Genomic DNA, 20,736 nt, shown 5'->3' with positions numbered 1-20,736 from the left:
CGCTTCCTTCATTCAAAACAGTCCCAATCAGTAGACACACCCAGGGGACGAATGATCTGCAGCGCACAGCGACAGGGACGCCCCCCCAGGCGCAGCGCCAGCCGAGGAGCAAGGCACAAACGAGGACGTCCTGTGTGTGCCCTCCACTCGCCTCCAGGCACACGAGGTGCAGAGGCCAACAACCTGTCTACACTGGTGGCTGCATGTCAGGACGGTGTGAGTGTGGGGTCGGGGGGCGGGGGTTGTCAGGCACTGACTGGGAGGAAGCAGAGGGGATTCTGGGTGCCAGTGGTGCTTATTTCACGATTAGGGTTCAGTTTGTGAAATTCAGTGAATTGCACACTTAGGTGCACCTTTCTGTATGTAAGTTACACTTCAATAATTTAAAATTATAAGATTTTATAAAAATACACTTACATACCTTTCTGTATGTAAGTTACACTTCAATAATTTAAAATAATGTATGAGATTTTATTAAAAAAAAGACATTATAAAAGTTTAAGAATTTATCTCCATGGAAAAATGCTGGCACTTCTTGAAACAAGGGGTCTACCTACATCTTTTAATTCAAAAATTGTCTTAAAATTGGCAAGATTCCACTTTTTCCTTGCTTCTACTGCGGTCTCTCCTGATCCATGATGTTAGATTTCCTTGAAATTCTAACCCAGGTCTGCAGCCCGGTTGTGTGTGTGTTTTCTTGGCTCTCTGAGGAATCGCAGAAAAAGGAGAAACATCCATCACCAAAATGAGGAATTTCAGGACAATAGCAGGAAACTCATCTGCACAAGAAGAATCGAAGGCAAACCCACCCGTGAAGACCCCGGAATCCTCACGCGCTCTCTGTTCTTGCTGGGAATGTACAGGCCAGAGCCGCCCCTCCTCTGAGGTGAGGGCTTTACCATGAGCAGATTCAAGGATCAGGCTTCGAGAAGACATGTACACCCAGACCACACGTGAACTCGACACCTTTATTGAGATGATTCACAGGCCCGTGGGCACTGGGGTTCGTAGACAGACCAACCAACACAGACGGACCTGGAGCTACGCAGCCCGGTGGCACCTAGCAAGCCCCCAGGATTCCGTGCAAAGCCCCTCACAGAGAGGAGGTCCTGGCCATCCGTCCGTCAGCTGCGGCGCGTCCGACCCGAGCGCCTCATCCTGGAGCACCAGGCGGCCCCAATGCTGGCAGGGACTTCTCCTGCTCCCGCCTGAGGCATGGCCACACGCGGTTCCAGCTGCTTCTCCAAACCCTGTGGTCTCACGTGAAGCAGGGGAGGAGGTTCAGAAAACAAATCAACAACAACAAAGAAAGAAAAAAGCCCAGCTGCTCCGTACACAGTCTCACGTCCCGACGTCCCTCAGGGCGGGACCGCAGAGCTCACAGACGCCGAGGGCAGCGGGGGGCCTGGAGCGCGGCCTCCCCAGCGTCCACCGGAAAATAGTCCTCAGTCCTGTACAACGCAGGCAGCTCGAACGCCGGCACTGGTGCAGACGGCTTCTGGAATGACAGAAAACGAGGTGCTCCGTCAGCCATGTGAATCCACCTGCTCCGTGACCCAAGAATTCCAGCTGCAGGAATTTGTTCTGCAGAGAGGCACACATGTGACCCAAGATTCCGTGGTTCTTTGGCAGCACTGCCTGCGGTGACCAAAGCCAGCCCACCACAAAGGGGTTAGGCCATCGGTGCTGGTCCACGTGCACAGTGCAGCACCCTGCAGGTGTGAGAACAGGCGGAGCCAGGTACCGACAGCGGACCGAGCAGGCGAGGTACCACATGCGAGGGCAGGGGGCCCTCACGCCGCATGCGTGTGCACGCAGACAGCTCTGCGGGGATCCCAGGAGCTGGCCTGATTGTTCTGTCACCGTGTGCCCATCTGCACTGCCTGAAGTTTGTACCATATGCATGCATTACTTTTTCAAAATATCGAACCATTTTAAGAAGCACTTATTTCTGGTGTGGATTTTTGGTGCGAGGTGGTTGGGAACGGGGACATTTTCCATCAAGCTACCCTCCCCAAGCTCTAGCTGGTGGGACCCTCTGAGTTATATGCACAGCTCGAGGAAAACCAACTCTACAGAGGACTACCTCCAACGTGGCTGCACATGGAACCTCCTAGAAAGTTAGGAAATGCTTCCGCACCCCCCCATCCTGAGTCTGATGTCACCGCTCTGGGGTGTGGTCTGCGCGTCGGGGTATTTGAAAGCTCCAGGTGATTCTCATGTAGAACCAGGGCTGATCCCAGTAACCGTGTCCCAGGGGAGGACGCAGGTCTGCAAGGCTGTGGGGCTGCTGCCCCTGGGGGCCCAGCAGGGGATGGACAGGCATGTGGGGCTCAGGGGAGCAGAGGGAGGAGGCCTCCACCTGGGTCCCTCCCACTCCCTCCCCCTCCCCCCACAGCTCCCTTGACTGTCCCATCTCCTGGCTGCCTCTGCGCCCTCCCACCGCCCCCTGCCCCATCTGAGACCCAGCTCTGACCCAGCCTAGGACCAGAGACGCAGGCGGCAGGGCAAGGATGGTGCTCAAGCCCGTGGGTATCAGCTCCCCTGAGGCCCAGCCCCTCCGCGAGCACCGCCCTGTGCCGCGTGCGTCCTTACCCACCACGGCCACGTGGGGACCTTCATTCCCATTGTGGGATGAAGTGGGGGAATAAAAGCTCAGCCACGTCCCACAGCCTCCAAGCACCCGTCCACTCACCCCCTGACCTCACTGAGCCCCCGTGCCTGGCCAGGCCCCGTTCTGTGCACTGAGGGGCCGCTGCGAACAAGAGGGCAGTCCCAGCCATCACAGGACTCGCCGTCTGGCAGGGGAGACAAAGGGACCAATAGGAACAGCACTGCCACGTGACGAGGCCAACGGTGGGGAGGCCCAGAGGCCTGTGGAACTGAAGGGGCCCCACTCCTGCTGGAGGGGTCACGAGGCCTGCGGAGACCGAGCCCACTGGGACTCAACCAGCAGGAGGGCGGGGTTCCAGGCTGCAGAACGGCAGGTGCACAGGGCGTGTGGCTGGTGGGCACTGAAGCACCTCAGTCTAGAGTCGGGCAGGTGAGTGCGGGCAAGGACAAAGCCCAAAGCCGGGGCCAGATCGCACGAGCTCTGGGAGGCCGTGCGAAGAACTTCATCCCAGGAGAAAGGGGGCCATTGAAGCCAGTGAGTGAGAGCGAGGGCGAGAGACAGAGAGAGAGAGCGAAGAAGGGAGGGGGGGGGGGGAGTGTGTGTAAAAGTAGATATGTGTTGGAGCAGAATAGACAGACTGGAGAGGGAAGAGAGGAGGCTGTGTAGTGTCCCGGCGGGCGAGGGGGCCATGCTGCGGCATCCTGGCGGGGGAGGGGGCTGTGCGGTGTCCCCGTTGGGGAGGGGCTGGGTTCAGGGCAGGAGTGGATGGATTCCAGCATCTGTGCCCCACATTCTTGCACTGGCCCCCACACCGAGCTGTCTCTGCTGCAGAAGGAAACCATCAGAGGATTTCAAATGAGGCAGGACACGCTCAGGTGTCTGGGGGCCACGTACCTGCCTGTGTCACCACCCCACATCTGGAATACCAGGATGAGCAACTCACCTTGGCCAAAGGCCAGCCTCATAAAAGGGCACACAGGACACCCCGCCCGGTCACCCACGGTCAGCCCCGTTGGCTCAGCCTGCTAGGGGGATACTGGACACAGGGCCTAGCCTGCCTGCCCCCTTCCCCCTGCACCTTCCCGGGCTGCCACCCGCCCCTGCGGATCAGACCCAACTCCTCTGGTAGCACCACGACCAGAACACAACTGGGAAACGAGCCATAAGATACATCTCACAGCCTGAGGGAGGCGATCTGTGGATAACCCATCGTTCTGGAATCTTTACCCAGTTCCTCCTGAGAATTGGCCACTGTAACATCTAGAAAACACAACATTCAAGTGAATAATGACAGTTCAAAGACCAACTCCCTCATCCCGACATGTGGCTTGGGGGCCAAAGAGCATTTTGTGATCCTGAAGACAGGTCCCTTCTTCTCCTGATCCTCGGGACCCACGCGAGCCCTTAGGGGCCCCGAGGGTCAGTGGCCAGGCCAGGCCAGAGCCAGTGTCCCAGCCCAGCCGCGCGGCCTCTCCTGGAGCTGCTGGGCCTCATCCCGACCCTGTTTTTTTTGAAACGGTTCTACCAACGGGGACACTTCTGCCCCTCCCCTCGAGGGGACACTCTCCAAAAAGGGAGGAAAACCGATATGACTGTGAAGAGTTGTCGTAAGAGAGCCTAGCAGCTCTGGACAGAATCGCAGCTGTGGTTCCAGCGAGCACTGGCGCAAGGAACAGCGCGTCTTGCCTGGGATGCAGAGGGAGGTCTTCCCGAATGGGCGACGTGGGGAGAGGGGAGCCCTCCGTCAGCGCCCCGCCAGGCGGCCCCGTGGATTGTTAGAGCTGCTGCGTGTGCGCTCGCTCGCTAGGAACCCATGGGGGGCACGAGAACAACCCTTTCCGAACCAACTTGCCCGCCCTTTTCAAAAGGGCCCCCAGCCTGGAAGATGGGAAGGAAGCCTGCAGAGGCGGGTGTAGCTCCATTTCGGCCCTGGACGGAGCCCCTGATGACAGCTCGGAGCACGTGGAGAAGGGGTCAGTGGCCAGGAAGGGCGGCCTGTGAGGAGCCAGGGGGCTGCGAATGTGGCCTCTTCAGCCCAAAACGCTGCTCCTGGAGAGCAGGTGGGCCTGGGGTGGGCATGTGCTGTTTTGGCCTGTCCAGCCTCCACTTTCCACTCTGGTACTGGCATCCTGGTTTTCCCACAGGATCACTGTGCCTGCTCCCCATTCACGCTGCTCTCCCCACCCCCCACAGCTGAAGGCGGCCTGACCCACCGAGCGGTGACTGCTCCACAGCTGAGCAGGTGACCCGAGCTGGGCCCATGAGAAACAGCCTTGGGACGCTTGCTACTGGGACAAAGATGCTCTCCTCACCCCCCAGGTTCCCGTGAGGATAGGCCACGCGCCTGAGGGCCACTTCTGCCACGACACTGGGGGGCCTGCTGGGAATGAAGCCAACACAAGAAGGTGGAATTGGGGATGGAGCCACACAGTCCTGACGGTATCATCTGAGCGCCTGAGTCCAGTTTTGCCTGAGGTCAGCATGACTCTGGGACTTCTCCAGTCCATGAGCCGTGGATTCTCTTTGCTTAAGCCACGGTGACCTGGGTTGCTGTCACTTGCAACCAAGAATTCTGCCTAAAACAAATAATAAGCCCACCAAGGTGGAGGAGCGCTTGGAAAGCAGTGGCTGGAATCAGCAGGTGAGGGCTGGCGTGTGAGCCGCCCCAGAGGCTGTCGGGTGGGGAGGACCACACCCCGGAGGCCAGGCCCCAATCTCAGGCACACCAGGATGCCAGAAAGCCAGCCCTTCGTGCCCATTTTCTCTTGGATTCTCAGGGAGACCTGCAACGAGAGGGGTCGTCCCTCTTGGCAGGAGCCAGGATGTGCCGGCACCAAGCTGGGCCCATGCCCATCACCCCTGGGGCCCCTGCCTCATCCTGGATTCCTGCAGCAAACTCAAACCCTTGAGAGCCTCAGAAGGGCCTCAGAGAGCTCCCCCTCCCACCCCTTGCCCTGCAGCTGGTACCAGGGTGCCCCTCTTGGGGCGGCCAGGTAAGCAAGAAGGGTCCAACTCTGGCTCTCGCTCCCCTGCCCCCAGCCTGCAGGCCAGAATGTTCCACGAGCCGCGATAGGATGGGAGACTCAGAAACCTGACACCGCAGGTCCAGGGCTCTGCCATGCCCCTCCCTCCCACGTCCCCCTTCGTCCCCCACAGCCCAGGGTGTGCCTGCCCATCCTCTGGAGGAGCAGCCTCTGGGGCGCAGGGCCTGGTGTGCTCTCCCAGGCCTACCCACACGCCCACATCTTCCTCACTTCCACCCAGGACACCCGAGCTCCTAAACGCACAGCCCACATACCGGACGCATGCGTGCTGGGGTCTGCTTCACGATTTTTTTTAAATGGAACTAATTGCAAACACGTAAAAAATCAGGAGGTTTCTCATGAAAACCAGACTGCCAGCTTCTCTTGGAAAATCAGATGATCTGGAAGCTCTGGGCCCACAGCCCCTCGTGGCCCCTGGTGGCTGAGCTGAGGAACAGCGGGCACTCTCCTGTGGCCCCAGGCCCCTCCTGGCCACCTCACTGTTGCCGTGACCTGCTGCTCTGGGCAGATGCCTCCCAGTCGGCCCCCGGCACCTGCTCCAGCAAGCAGCTCCTTTTCTGACAGACCCCAAATGGCTGGCGCAGCATGTGACAAGGTGACACCTCGGGGCCCAGCCTGAGCTCAGGGTCTCTCTTCTGAAGCAAACTTGTTCTGCAAGGGGCCAGACAGTAAGTATTTTAGGCTTTGTGAGCCACGTGGTCTCTGTCACAAGGACTCGACTCTGCCCTGGTAGCACAAAGGCAGCCACAGGCGATACAGAAACTAACGGAGTGGCTGTGCCAATAAAGCTTTACGTACAAAGAAGGTGGCCGGCCATAGTTTGCCCCTGGATTAACTCTGTTTCCTAAATAGAACAGCAACAACAAACCCTTCCCTGTGTCCCCCGTACAAGGGGGCACTGAGTAATGTCACCAGACATGGCCACAGGACTCAGGGCCAGGCTCGCCTTGCTGACCGTGCCCAGGCCCAACTGTGATTTGGTCGGCTGCTCTCTGGCCATCACTGCAGCCCCAGCCTGTCCTGGCTCACCCAGCATCCTCCCCCACAAAATGGGCAGGCCACACAGCGGTCCCACTCCTGGACTGGGTTCTCAGGGTCAACAAGGTCAGCCCCAGAGCCTGGTCGAGGAGGCTGAGGCCCTGGACTGACCGTGTGTGGGAGCTCAAGTACCGAGGGGCCCACCCTCAGCCCCCAGGTCACCAGGCACCTCCAGCCCACTGGGAAAACAACAACTACGCCTATTGTGCCCCAGGTCACATACATTGTCTCTAACCTTCGCAACATTCCTTCAAGGGAGGGCTTTCTCATCCTCTTGAGCCTCACTTTTATCTGTAGATGGAGATAATACCATCAACTTCACAATGGGCCTGGAGCACAGCAATGATGCTGGAGGTACTACAGCCACCTTGGGACCATGAGGACAAAAGCCACATGCTAAGGATGGCAGAGCGGCAGCCAGGAGAAGCCTGGGTCCCTAATAACTTCCTTGAGAAGCCCCATTAGCTCAACTGGCCACCTCAGGACTTCCTGTCACATGAGGAAAAACACAAACTCTATTTGGTTAAATCCCTTTAGTCAGGTTTCTGTTGTGCACTGAACACGGCCTGACTGACTGTGCTGCCGCTATCCCCATCCTCACTCTAGTTCACAGCCAGTTGCCAAGGTCACACAGGTGGTACATGGGTATAGAGCGGGGACTCAAACCCAGTTGTTTAGACAATGAAATGGAATGGTCTCCAAAAATGGTGGAAACCGCTCGATAGAGAAGCAAGCAGACATGGGAGAAGACACAGATCTCAGAAGGATCCCAATCGTTGCTGGATGGACTGCCCTCCCCTGAGTGGGGACTGCGCTCGGCGAGCTGCCTCCGAGGCAGAGTGTGGTGGTGGGGACAGCAACTGCCCCGTGGAGAAACCTGGACACGCGACCTGGGCCAGGTGGTCCAGGTGAACGTCACCAGCGGTGCACCCTGTCGACAGCATGTGCCCTGGCTCTGAGGTGGCGAGAAGGGCACTTCAGCTCTGTGGCCTTCCTCCCCAAAGCCATCACGCCCTCTGACCACGAGAAAAGCATCTGACCAGCCCTGACTGAGGGACAGTGGACAAAACACCTAACAAGGCTCCTCAGAACCGTCAAGGGCATCCAAACAAGGTGAGACTGAGAAGCTGCCATGGGCCAGAGGCGGCTGAGGAGACACGACGGCTGAATCTAACATGGTTGCTATCTTGGATGCGACCCAGGGACAGAAAAGGACATTAGGGGAAAACTAATGAAATCCGAATAAACTGTGTTTAGTTAGTAGCAAGGTATCAATGCTGGTCCCTTTGCTGGGACAACGTCCCACAGGAAAATGAGATGTTAGCAGCAGGGGACACTGGGTGAGGGGGATACAAGCACTCTCCGTATTATCACAGCAACTTGTCTGTAATTCCAAAATTCAAAAGTGTATTTAGGGGGAAAAAAGCAAACAGACAGAAGAACAGCTGTCTGTCCGCACGGACCAAGCCCTGGTCTCTCGGACTTCAACCACAGTGACTGAGCCTGAGTGCTCCTGAGTGCCCGTCCATGATGGCCCTGTGGGGTCACGGTCCCTTCATCCTCACAGCCGCTGGGAAAGGCAGGTGTCCTCAATCCCATTTTGCAGAAGAAGAAACTGAGGCTCAGACAGGCACTGGCCCAAGATTGCCCAACCGGGAATCGCAGGCTGAACTGGAACCCAGGCCCGCGCTGCTCCGGGATCTGCTGGCCCAGCACCGAGCCAGGACACAGGCGGCCCGGGGCTGAGTGGGGCTGAGAGAGGACCTCACAGCCAGGACCCAGGACGTCCCATCAGCATCTGCTTTCCAACCGTGGGACCCTCGGGAGTCCCCCCTTCCAGCCTACTCAGAAATGACAAACTGGTGGCCTTTGGTTCGCATCTGGCTCGCAGACGTGACTGGTTTGGCTCAAATTTAAAAACGAGTTAGCTGCCAACAGGAGAGAACTGGGATGTTTCAAACAAATATCGAGTTCCTATTGCTCTTGAACAATGGAGCGATCTGGCCGCCCTGGGCCCACATTCCCTCGGGGAGCCGTGAGCTGGCCCCTCCAGACAGGGCATGTGCTGTCCCGTTTACCGCTGTCCCCGCCCGGCCTGACTCACTCGTCCGCAGGACCCGCCGAGCCCTGTGGGCATTGGAGCTGGCAGTGGCTCCAGGCTCACGTCACAGTGCTCAGGCAGGACTCAGTGGGGCCAAGGGGAGCCGGCTGGAGAAGGCTTTGCTTCCAGTCCTGGGCCCTGGGCCCCACAGGGAGGGAACTGCCGGCCTGGTGCCACCGCCCCGACCGGCAGGGCTGCCCCGCACCCACGCTCTGCTCCAGCGCCCCCAAGAGACGGCGAGGCAGGTGCTATGGGGGCCGGCTTTGTAGGGGAAAAAGTGGGCTCGGAGAGGGGAGGGCAAGTCCCATGCCCAGGGCCGCAGGGCTCTCAGAGGCTGAACTGGGACTCTAGCAGGGCTCTTCTGAGCCTTCAGCGTGGCCCCCACCCGGCCAGCCCGCACCACCTTCCCCTCGGTCTCAGGGCTTTCTGCACCTCGGGCCATGCCTGGCTGTCCGGCCTGCAGTGTCTGTGTCTGCTTCAGGGCCCCTGTCTTCCAGCACACTCTGACAGCTGTGAGTGAGCCCCTGCATGTCCAGTCGTGCCCGCAGCGCTGGGCTGGCCAGCCTCACGGTGCCTGCAGGAGAGCGGCCACCCTCCCCATGGGACCCCGGCCCAGCCCGGCCACTGGCTTCAGACTCGCCAGCCCGGTAACCACAGTGGCCGGTGGCAGCAGGAGGCTGCTGAGGTCCTGGGGACAGAGGAACAGGGCTGGGGGCTCCCAGAGTGGGCAGCCCCTGTCTCTCTGGCGCTCTGGCTCCTGACCCAGAGTCTGACCCCTCCAACCCTCTGGCGGGGTGGCTGCCCTCCTCACAGGGCCACCGACTTTAACTGTCTGATGACCGTCTACTTATACGCATATTTGTAACTGAGCCCCGGCTGCGTTCCAGACACCCAAATCCACACAGGTGCCACAAGGTCCTACAGAGGAGGGACCTCAGGCTTTCGGTGGCTTAGTGACGCCCTGCAGGCCTGCCCGCTAACCAGCACCTCTGTCAAGCGAGTTCGCCCGAATCGGAACCTGGGATGCACCTGGACTCCTCCCCACACCCGACCCCTCCTCCATCCCCTCTAACTCTTCCCAAATCCCTCGCCCATGGCCACCGCCACGCCTCCGTGCCACCTCCCAGCCTGCTCGCTAGCCTCCGCCATTCTCCGCCCCGCAGCCTGAGGGCCTGTCCTAACAACAGACCGGATCCGCCAGGGAGCACCCAGTGGTGGTTGGAATAAAACCCCGCTCCTCACCATGGTCTCGGGTCCTGCCCCCGAGGTCACCAATGGGCTGTCCTGGGGCCAAACCCAGAGCACAGGCGTGTCCCGCTCGGCTTCCACTGGGCTGAGTTTTCTTGCTTTTGTTAGTGTGGATGTTTGCGTTCTCATATTTTTTAATGAAATGCCATTTCTCTTTTAAAAATGGATTGCAAACTTCTCTAAAAACATCCAAAGCCCTGGCACACTGGGCAGTGAGGATGAGCCAGTGCCGAGCAGTGGCCGCCCCTGCACAGGGGACATGTGCACTGGCCTGCGTGATCCCCCAGCCACGCCACTCATTTCTGCCAGCTGCCTGGCCCCTTAGAGCTGGGGGTTTGACCCCAGATCCACATGATCCAGCCTGACTCTTTAAACTCGGTCGGTCACCTCTCATCACTCACAACCCCCCAGCCCGGGGCCTTCTTTCTGCTCCTGGACCTTACCAGGGGCTGTCCTGCCTCAGGACCTTTGCACCTGCTGCCCTCCTCAAGGCGTTTCCACCAGGTCTTCTTGTGCTGGTTCCTTCCTTCCTTCAGACCCTCCTAAGGGACCCCAGTTTCATCTGTGTCACCTTCCCTCCTCCGTTGCAGCACTGTGGAGTGAATCCTGCTTACCTCCTTCCTCGGTTACCACCCGTCTCCCCACCAGGCAAGCTCTGCAGGGATGGGGACCAAGCCAGTCTTCAGGGCCACAGGCCCAGTGGCAGCCAGAACCTGGCACACTCATGAAATGCAAAACGAATGAACTCGAACTGGTGGAACAGGAAGGGCCCGGGCCTGGCCTCTGCAGGGGCCCGTTCTGGAGTCGCTGGGTGGCTCAAGGCTGGAGCCCCTGCCCAGGCCCGGACAGTGACCCAGTACTGGAGACACATGGTCACGTTAAAAACAAAGCATGCAGCGCACCACCCCGGATGGGAGCCGGGAACAGGAACGGACATGAGCGAACAAAACCCAAACAAAGGCTGGAGCCGAGTGGAGGGCACGGGACCAGTGCTGGCATCCTGGTTTTGACGACTGAGCCTCAGTGATGTGACGTGAGATGACAACATGGGGGAAACTGAGTAACGGGCGTCGGGAACTCTGTATGGTCTTTACAAGTTTTCTGCAAGACTACAACTATCCAAAATGAAAAGCTCCTTTAAAAATAAATAAAGCGCATCCATGGCAGCAAACGCAAAGCGCTGAGGGAACAACACAGATAACGAGTTTTTAAATAATATCGTCACCAATAATAATAATAGCGGTGAAACCTCACATCATCTCAGTTACTGCTCGCGACAATGCGAGGCAGCGGATCTGACGGTAAATCCCATTTCACAGATGTGGAGACTGAGACCCCGCAGACTTAGGAACCCACTCAAAGCACGACGCTTGCAAGTGAGAGGGCCGGCCTCACGATCGTGCGGTCACGCAGGCCCCACGCTTGGGCTACTGCTCTGCCATCACAGTCTTGAAATCTTTTGTTTTTTTTTTTTGAGGAAGATTAGCCCTGGGCTAACTGCTGCCAGTCCTCCTCTTTTTGCTGACGAAGACTAGCCCTGAGCTAATATCTGTGCCCATCTTCCTCTACTTTATATGTGGGACGCCTACCACAGCATGGCTTGCCAAGTGGTGCCATGTCCGCACCTGGGATCCGAACCGACGAACCCCAGGCCGCCAAAGCAGAACATGTGCACTTAACCACTGCGCCACCGGGCCGGCCCTTGAAATTCTTAATAAGCTTCGACAAAGGGGCCCTGCCTTTTCCTTTTGCACTGGGCCCCAAAAATTCTGTAGCTGGTCCCAGGATGTACGTGCTCCCAGGCTGGGGCTCTCCCCCTGTGCCGTGCCCCAGAAAGGTCACTCATGGCTAGCTCCATGGACAGCGTGGGGCCAGCACTCCAGGCTGAGAAAACACCAGGGGCAAAGGGTTGCGGCCAGAGCTGCGGGGCAATCTGGGGGGACATCAGCAGACGGATTTGGCTCGAGCCGGGACTGACCCTCTGGTGGCGTGGAGCAGGGAAAGAAGATTCTCGTGCAGCCCAGAGCAACAGACCAGCGAGCCTCGCCCAGGGCCTGCGCAGGTGGGTGGCCTCCTTGTCACAGAGACTCTCCAGCTGCCCACGGGGGGCCCGGTTCAGCCCAGATTCCCGCTGTCTGTGGCCCACCTCCAGATTAGCGTCCTGGAGCTGTGCAGGCCCAGCCGCTGGCTGCTGTTGCCTCAGAGCCGCACATCTCTCATGCCAATGCGGATGACCAGTAGGCTCCTTGGAGTTTTGGCTGGCTGGCCTCAAAGGTGGTGGCTCCACAGAAAAATGGTGGAAATGGCGCCAATCAGCTCTGGGAAGCAGAGAGCAAACGCAGCGACAGTCGAGCATCTTGTTGGGTGCCTAACTTGGACAGCTGTGCTCCATTCAAAAGCAGCCATCGGGGCAGAAGGGCAGCCAGCAGAATGAGCGGGTGTAAGAAGCCGTGCCCTGTCCAGCTGGAGCAAGACGTCCCCAGGGCCGAGTAGCCGCCTCTCCCAGCTCTGGGCCTCCAGGTGGCCCTGGAGCCTCCTCTCTACGTACGCTGTCATCAGACTCCGTCTGGGCCCACAAGCCGCAGCCCGGGCCTGTCCTGCTCCGCCAGGTGCCAGGCGGCCTGGGAGCCTCAGCACAGGCTCAGATTCTGTCCCCACGGCCTCGCCTGCCCCAGAGGCCCCGGGCACTCGCCTTGCGGCCATCCCGGTCTGGGCCCCCTGAGAGTGAAAAGGGATGGTTTTGAGGTTCCAGGAAATAACGCTTGAGAGCAAGAGAAAGGAAAAGAGGGAGAGACGGAGAGAGCATGGAGAAACAGAGACGAAGATGATGAGACGGGAGAAGGAGACGGGGAGGCAGGGACAGGAGGGGGACGGGAGAGAAAAGTATGAGAGAGAGAGAGAGAGAAAACGTGCAAGCAAGATGGGGGGTTCCGAAAGAGAGGAAACAGACGAGAAGAAAGACGAAAAAATGAGGGAGAGCGGAAATGGGGATGGAAGGATGGAAAGGGAAAATGAGGAAACAGGAGAAAAGAGGGAAAGACCCAGGCCGGGCAGAAGAGCGAGCATTCCAGGAGGGGCGGCAGGGGAGGAGGCGTGGGGGGGCAGGAGACGGGGGAGGAGCCGGGCCTGATCCAGGGCCCCTCCACACCCAAGCCAAGTCACCGCGCCTGGCAGGGACGCAAGAAACACCCCCAGCCCTCCCCCACCTGCCAAGCCCATCCCTTTGTTAGAGAAATCACATCCTAAAGGGACAAAGGCCACCTCGGAAGACAGGTCAGTCTGCTGAGCGGACTCCACCCTGTCTTAGGGGGAGCTCTTCCCTCTTTTCTCCTTGTATTCAGGACTCCTGGAAACCTCTGGTGTAAACCCTCCACCCCGGGAGGCCGTTGGCCTCAAGAGGGTCCCAGCCCTCTATGGCTGCAAAGACAGACAAGGGGACGAAGAGGGACACTGAGCGCGCCCCACCACTTCCACCCCAGGCTTCCACCTGCGGGAGCTGGTCTGCCTCACTCACGGCCGCATCAACGGATCTCCAATAGCACGTGGTACACAGCAGATGCTTAATCAGTGCATGCCCCTCTGCCTCCCTGGGCCATCGCATTCAGCCTCAGAGCTAATGCCGCTGGCTCCACGTGGGACGCCTCCTGCCCTGGACCCCACACTCGAATCTCCTGCCGCGTCTCCCCCTGCACGCACATCCAGACGGCCTCTTGGTTCACACAGCAACCTGGAAGGACCCCCAGGGAGTTAGGCTGCACGCGACAGGCCGGTCCCAAAAGGTTACACGCTGTAGGATTCCATTTATAGAACATTTCTGAAACAGCGAAATTTTAGAAGTGGAGAGATTAGTGGTTGCCAGGGGTTGGGTGACTGGAAGAAAGGTGCGGGTGGCTGTAGAAGGACAAGACGAGAGGCCCCCGTGGTGCTGGAACCGTCAGAGTCTTGACTGTGGTGGTGGAGACAGAAATTGAACACAACAAAAGCGTATAGAATGATACGATCGTACAGAACTTAAAACACACACAAATGAGTACAACCACGGCTGCGAGAGCTGAGCGAGAGCAACGACTGCATCCAGTCAGCATCCTGGTTGTGATGCTGCACCGCAGTTTTGCAGATGTTACCACTGGGGGACACTGGGCAAAGCACACAAGGGTTCTCTCTTTATTATTTCTTTTCTTTTTTTGGTGAGGAAGATTAGCCCTGAGCTAACATCTCTTGCCAATCCTCCTCTTTTTGCTTGAGGAAGATTGTCGCTGAGCTGACACCTGTGTCAATCTTCCTCCACTTTAGGTGGGATGCCGCCACAGCATGCCTTGATGAGTGGTGCTAGGTCTGCACCTGGGATCTGAACCTGTGAACCCCAGGCTGCCAAAGCGGAGCACACGAACTTAACCACTGCGCCACCGGGCTGGCCCCTCTGTACTGTTTCTTATAACTGCATTTGAATCTACAATCATCTCAGTAAAGAGTTTCAGTTAAACACACACACACAAAGAATAGACCATGTTTCCCCACCTCCACCCTGGCCTCCCCTAGTCCAGGCTGCCAGCCTCTCTCCCTGGACATCCCAGTGGCTCTCAGCTCCACCCTGCACACCCAGTGTCTTCCTCCACACCGGCCAGACGCAGGGCAGACCATGTCTCGAAACGCTCCAGGGCCGAGTCCTTGCTCTGGCCCCTACTGGCTCCGTCAGTCGCCCACCTTCACCTCTGGCTCCAACATGCCACACGCCCAGCCCTCGCTGCTCACTCAGCTCTATGGGCCCTTCCGCACCTCCTCCGGGTTCCCGCCACCCCGTGCTCCAGTGTCACCTCAGCGAGGCCTTCCCTGACCACCCCTGCCCCCGTCTCCCTGCCCTTTCTCACTTTTCTCTCTACCCCAGGGCACATTATATGTTACACTAGACCCTCAACGGATGGATGGCAGGAACATTCTCCTGGGTTCTGAGGATCTGAAACAGCACCCAGCTCATACAGGCGGGTGGACGGTAAGTATTTGTTGAATGAATGAATGAATGAACAAAAGAAAAGAGGGGAGGGGGTGGAGATTTGGCATCAAAGGAGTTAAGCCCAGCCCGAGGCGGAGGAAGGAGGGGTAAAGAGCTGGGGCCACAGGCACACGTGGCAGCTCTGGGAGGCATCGCGGGGGCAGGGAGAAGCCAGTGCGCTGCACAGAGGGGGATGGGCGGGCTGTCTGCAAGCACAAGATCCCAAGGTCTCCAGAAGCACAGCCCAAGACAGAGCAGAAAGCAGCCCAGGACAACACCTGCAGGAGGGGTCCCGCCGTCCCCCCGCACCCACCCCACAGGCCCTCGAGAGAACCAGAAACAGGCTGGGATGGAGGCTGGCCTCACTTTCTGGGGCCTCCTGGGGGCCCAGGGGCCAAGCCTGAGGGGCCTCCCATCATCTGCCCATTCATGCTGCTTGTGGGAACGAGCATGGGAGTGGAGGCAGGGGTCACAGAGGACCTCGGATGTGGATGGATAACATCCCCTGCAACGCCCCACATGGAGCTGCCAGCACAGAGAGCAGGAGCCCTACGTCCAGCACAGTTCACTGTGTCCCCTTCGCAGATCCCTCAGATGGCAACAGGCACCCCGTCTAGCTGTGTGACCTTGGCTAAGGTCCTTAACCTCTCTGTGCCTCAGTTTTCTCATCTGGAAATGGGGCTAATGATAGTTTCTACCTCATAGGGTTCTGTGCCCATATAATCGTGCTTAGAAAACAGTAAGTGCTCAAAGAATGTTGGCTGACTTTATTATTATTATTATTATGGCCCCCTGTATTCATATTCTTTCCCTTTTTTTGCTTTTTGGTGAAGAAGATTGGCCCTGAGCTAACATCTGTGGCTGATCTTCCTCTTTTTTCTTTTTTCCTTTCTTTCTCCCCAAAGCCCCAGCACGTGGTTGTGTATCCTAGTTGTAGGTTATTCTAGTTCTTCTATGTGGGATGCGACCACAGCACGACTTGATGAGCGGCGTGTAGGTCTGCACCCAGGATCCAAACCAGCGAACCCTGGGACGCTGAAAGCCAAGCACATGGACTTAACCACTTGGCCACAGGGCCAGCCCCGTATATTCTTTTTAAATGCCATCATTAGCTTGTGAATAGCCCAAGTGTACAATTTTATCACACTGAATTTTTTGTATTAAATGCATTCAATTTCAATAAACATTTAAACGAAATCAACAAGGTGGGAGCCAATTCTGGCACTGCTTTGATTTTTAATCACAAGGATCCCCCAAAATTCTAAGCATCATGACATCCCTGAGCCACTGAGAGGTATGGCTCATCCTTCAGTCGGGGCGCCTGGCTCACAGCAGGGGCTCAATAAACGCCTGTTGGCCAGACAGTGACAGGTTACAGAGGTCACACGGGCACCGATACGCTGGCAGACAACCCCACGAGGAGCCCCCAGCCTGTGGTCTCCCATTTCTCTCGCTACCATGGCTGCTGGCATCTGAGCCCTCCTGCCCACCCCTACACACACCCCCTCGGGGCACTGCCTGAGGCCTCGGAGCCGGGGCCAGGCCAGCAGAGAGCCCCCAGACCCGCAGGGGAGGAGGCAGCCCCGAGCCACAGAGCTGAGATCCCCAACAGGTGACAGTGCGCACCTCCCCACCAGCGCTCTGTGACCTCCAGCTCTGACACGGCCCCCTCCCTGCTCTGGCTCCTCACTCCGTTTCAAAGCCAGCATTCCCCATCTCCGACGGAGGTTCCCAGGTTAATTATTAGGACTCTGCAAGTAACGGGAGCTGTGGCCTTGATTTTAGGTCTGGCAGCATGACAAGGTGTGATGGTATCAGCCTGAACAGGCACCTGGATGAATTTACTGCTTAATGAGACGTGGTTTATTTTCCCAGCAGAAAGTTGACCATGAATGGAGCCAAGTTCAAGAGCTTCCCAGGTTCCTTGGGCATCAGAGGCATCACACTTCTCCAGACTCAGCACCCTTGGGTGCAGGCATCACGGAGGGAATCCGCACCCATGATGGCCGACCGCAGCCGCCCCTCCTTGGCCCAGCCCCTCCTCGCTCGGGAAACGCCCTGCAGCCCAGCACCAAGCCAGGGCCACACATCGGGCCGCGCTGTTCCCTCCCAAAGTCCTTTCCTCTCCAGGTCCCCTGACCTCTCTTCTCTCCTTTCTGTCACGTGGAGAAGTCAGAAGCGCGCAGCCCTCGTCCCAGCCACCTGCTGCCAGCACCTGCCTGGGAGCTCAGGTGGGGACCCATCTGCATCATTTCTCCATCTTTCGTGCCCAACTCACAGCCGTTATTCCTGACAGCTCCCTCGGACCAAGCCTCAGTACACACTAAGCATGTCACCGTGGGACCGCTCTCTGGGTATACTTATGTCCGACGAGGACACCAGGGCTCCAAGAGGGGCCGTGGTGTCCATGGTGCCACCCAGCCAGTGAACACAGAACCAGGGCCCAACCTGATGGCCCCTTCACTCCACAGAGGTGGGGGGCCCACACAGCCCCCAGCCTTCCTCTTTCCATCTGAGGAGGGAGGGGTCCTGGTGAGACCCCCGAGGGGAGCGGGAGAGATGGAAGGCGGGGCGGGGCGAGGCTTTGTGACTGTGTGCAAGACACGCGGAGACAGAGAGGCACAGACAGAGACCCAGAGACACACAGGGAGAGGCAGAGACAGGGTCCCAACAGAGACACAGAGACTGACGGGCTGAGATCTGCACAGGGCAGGGGCCACAGCCAGTGTGGCTCCTAGTGTGTCAAATGAACATGTGGCCCGTGGTGGGGAGGGACTGGAAGAGGTGGGACTCGGCGGGGGACCTGGGATGCCCCGTGCCTGTCCTGACGACCCAGCGTCCCCTGGGGCGTATCCTCGGGCAGGGCCTCTGCGGAGGTGACCCACTCCTGAGCCGCCGGCTGCGACCTGGTGTGAGCGGGGTAGGCTGGCTGGGGCGGCACGGCGGCTCAGGGAAGAGGGAGCCGCCCTATTCCATTCCCACTGGAGGGATGGACGGTGGCTTTGCACAAGCACATGGGGAGGGGGGCGGAACCATCAGTCCCGCAAAGGGAGCTTCTGCAAGACAAGACGATTGCAGGAGCCCACGCTCACCAAGCACCTGCTGGGGGCTGCACACACAGCCCGCGTCCCGAGGCGGCGCTGGGCCCAGGAGCCGGACCGCGCGGGGGGGATCAGGGCTGCTCCTCCTCCCGAGACCTGACGCAGCGACTCCACCTCTAGGGAGGCACCTCAGTTGCTCTTCTACAAAATGGGGCCAGTGATGGCAGCCCACCCCACCACAGCAAGCGGGAACTGAGCGCACGCATACAGGGTCCAGAGCACCGGCACGGCGTCGGCCACGTGGGACGCCCGCAGTCAGCCAGCTCCTCCTCTCATGATTTAGGAGCCCCAGCCCAGTGCCCACCTCAGAGCGGGTGCCCGACACAGGTTCACCAGATCCAGAGGGAATTGTGCGGTCCAGACCCTCAACCCGACCCCACAGGGCTGGGGCACCGCTGCCCCATTCCGCGGAGGGGAAAGGAGACCCTGTTCCTGGGCCACGGAGCCAGCAAGCGACCCCGCCAGGGCACACGTCCAGGATGGTTGGCTCCAGAACCTGTGCTTTCATACATTTTTAAACTTATTCTGGAAACTTTTCCTATTTATAGGAAATGTGCAAAAGCAAAGAGGGTACCATGACAAGTCCAGTTTTGAGAAGTGGCATTCATCTGGGCCGGAGGTCCCTAACCCGGGGCAGTTTTGCTTCCAGGGACGTTGGCAGTTTCTGGACACTTTTTGGACAGGGATGCTGGTGAACATCACACGATGCACAGGACGGCCCCGCAACAGAGCGCCATCTGGCCCCAAACATCAGTGATGCCGAGGTTGCGAAGCCCTGGTCTGAGCCCCGGCTCCCACCTCCCCCACTGCAAGGGCTGCGATGCAATGCACTCGTGTCGGGGGGCAGGGCGCACGCATTATGACATGGGGACGGGGAGGCAGACTGTCTTCATGAAGGGTGACAATGAGGGTGACACTCTAGTCGGAAAAGGGGTGCTGGACCTGCATCTGTCAACACTTCACTTAAGACTGAGGAAATACCATACGTCCGACTCAGAAAGTAGGGGTGCCTGAGAGAGAGTATTTGGGGGGTAGAGGGCCCCCACCAACCCCCTCCCTCTGCCCTGCACCCAGGGAGAACCCATTTTTCTACAGGCCAGCCGCTGGCTCTGCACCCCTCACAGCCCAGGTGATGTCTCCCTGCCTAGGCCACTCCAATGGCCAGGCCGGGCAGAGGAAGGCAGGTGCCCCACCCATGGGGTTCGCATCCTGGGCTCTGTGGCGGCTGCCCAGACACCATCACACGGGCCCTGGGGACCGGGACCCAGCTGGCCAGAGTGAGCAGCCCGGGTTCACAGGTCCCACTTCCCAATTACCCCCAGTGGGCCCAGAATAGAATAGCTGCTGAGATGCTGGGGGGCTGGGGGCAAAGGCTGGGGGCGAAGGCTGGGGAGGGAACCTGGCCACAGGAGCCACAGACAGGACTGGAGCCAGCCAGGGTCCACAGCTCAGTGAGTCCAGCCTGCTCAGCACAGCGCTGGCTCTCGGGGCCGCGCCCCCCGCCCCGGACCGGCTCCCTGACTCTCCCTAAGTCAGCAGCACTGGACCCGCCCGCAGGCCAGGCCCGCACGCGGCAGGCGACTCACGGCAGAGCCTCGCTCGCCACAGCGCAGACGAGGCCGGTGGGCCAATCGGCCCCCTGAGATTTCTCTGAACCTCTCAGATTTATTCTCAAAATCAGCTGATTTCACATAAAAATTTGTACCCTCGACTTTTCTTTCACAAAGGCCAGGTCGGCTGTGCTGAGCCTTTGCTCCTGGCTGGAGGGGAGGGCGCTGCCTCCTCGGCTGGCCACAGTTCCCGCCCACGACCCCCCCCCCCCCCCCCCCCGCCTCACTCAGGAATCAAAGGGGCCAACCCCCGGCTCAGTGAACGTTCTAACTTCTCTGGGCCTCAGTTTCCTCATCTGTGAAGGGGGAATGGTGACAGTACCTATGTCACAGCTGGGTGTGCAGAGGAACTGAGCCAGGGCAGGAAAAGTGCGCGCTTGTACTGGCCCAGAGAAAGGCCCAGAAAGCTATGGCTGCTTACGACTAAGACAAAGATAAGACAGTCCCTACCCCTGAGAAAATGTCAGACTTGGGGACAACAGGTGAAAAGATGGACAGCTCCTGAGGTGCTGTGCCGACGGGGGGGAACAAACAGGGGACTGGGGAGCCCAGAGGAACAGTGCCTGGGGGAATCCAGGTGGCTTCCCAGAGGTGGTGACATTCAACTTGGCCTTGAACAATGAATAAACATTGCCAGGCAGGGGGCAGGAAGGGTATTCTAGGAAGGGACCAGCATGTGCAAAGGCCACAGTGTCCACCAGCCCCAAGGATGGCAGGGCCGGCCCGAGGATGCTGCTGTCAAGGGAGGCCCCGGTGGTTGCGGTGCTGGGAGAGGGCACACTGAGTGTGTCCCACTAATCAGGCAGAAGTCGGGGCGCTCCCACATGGGCCGCAACAAACAGCCTGTCCGAAAGGAAGACCCAGCGTTCATTTTGAAAGGAAGTCCTCCTTGCTCACCCTCAAAATCTCAACAAGAATGCCAGGCTTAAAAAAACACCTGATTCCCAAGCCAGCCTGCCAGGAGCCCTCTGTCCCTCCCCAGTGCACACG

At 58.7% G+C, this 20,736-nt stretch overlaps 1 protein-coding gene across 1 annotated transcript in view; it reads right to left on the bottom strand.

Moving 5' to 3' along the window:
- Nucleotides 1–954: 954 nt before the first annotated feature.
- BCAS4 (breast carcinoma amplified sequence 4) overlaps nucleotides 955–20,736 on the bottom strand; it is a 57,057-nt gene continuing 37,275 nt past the window's right edge. Inside the window, exon 5 of the mRNA XM_023626750.2 lies at nucleotides 955–1,498. Within this exon, the coding sequence (XP_023482518.1) occupies nucleotides 1,379–1,498 (120 nt within the window). The 3' untranslated portion in view covers nucleotides 955–1,378. The remainder of the gene's footprint in view (nucleotides 1,499–20,736) is intronic.

Source organism: Equus caballus, chromosome 22 (assembly GCF_041296265.1).
Source record: "Equus caballus isolate H_3958 breed thoroughbred chromosome 22, TB-T2T, whole genome shotgun sequence".
Classification (NCBI taxonomy): domain Eukaryota; kingdom Metazoa; phylum Chordata; class Mammalia; order Perissodactyla; family Equidae; genus Equus; species Equus caballus.
The sequence above is the reverse complement of the archived record's forward strand: the minus strand, read 5'-3'. Positions and strand labels throughout refer to the sequence as shown.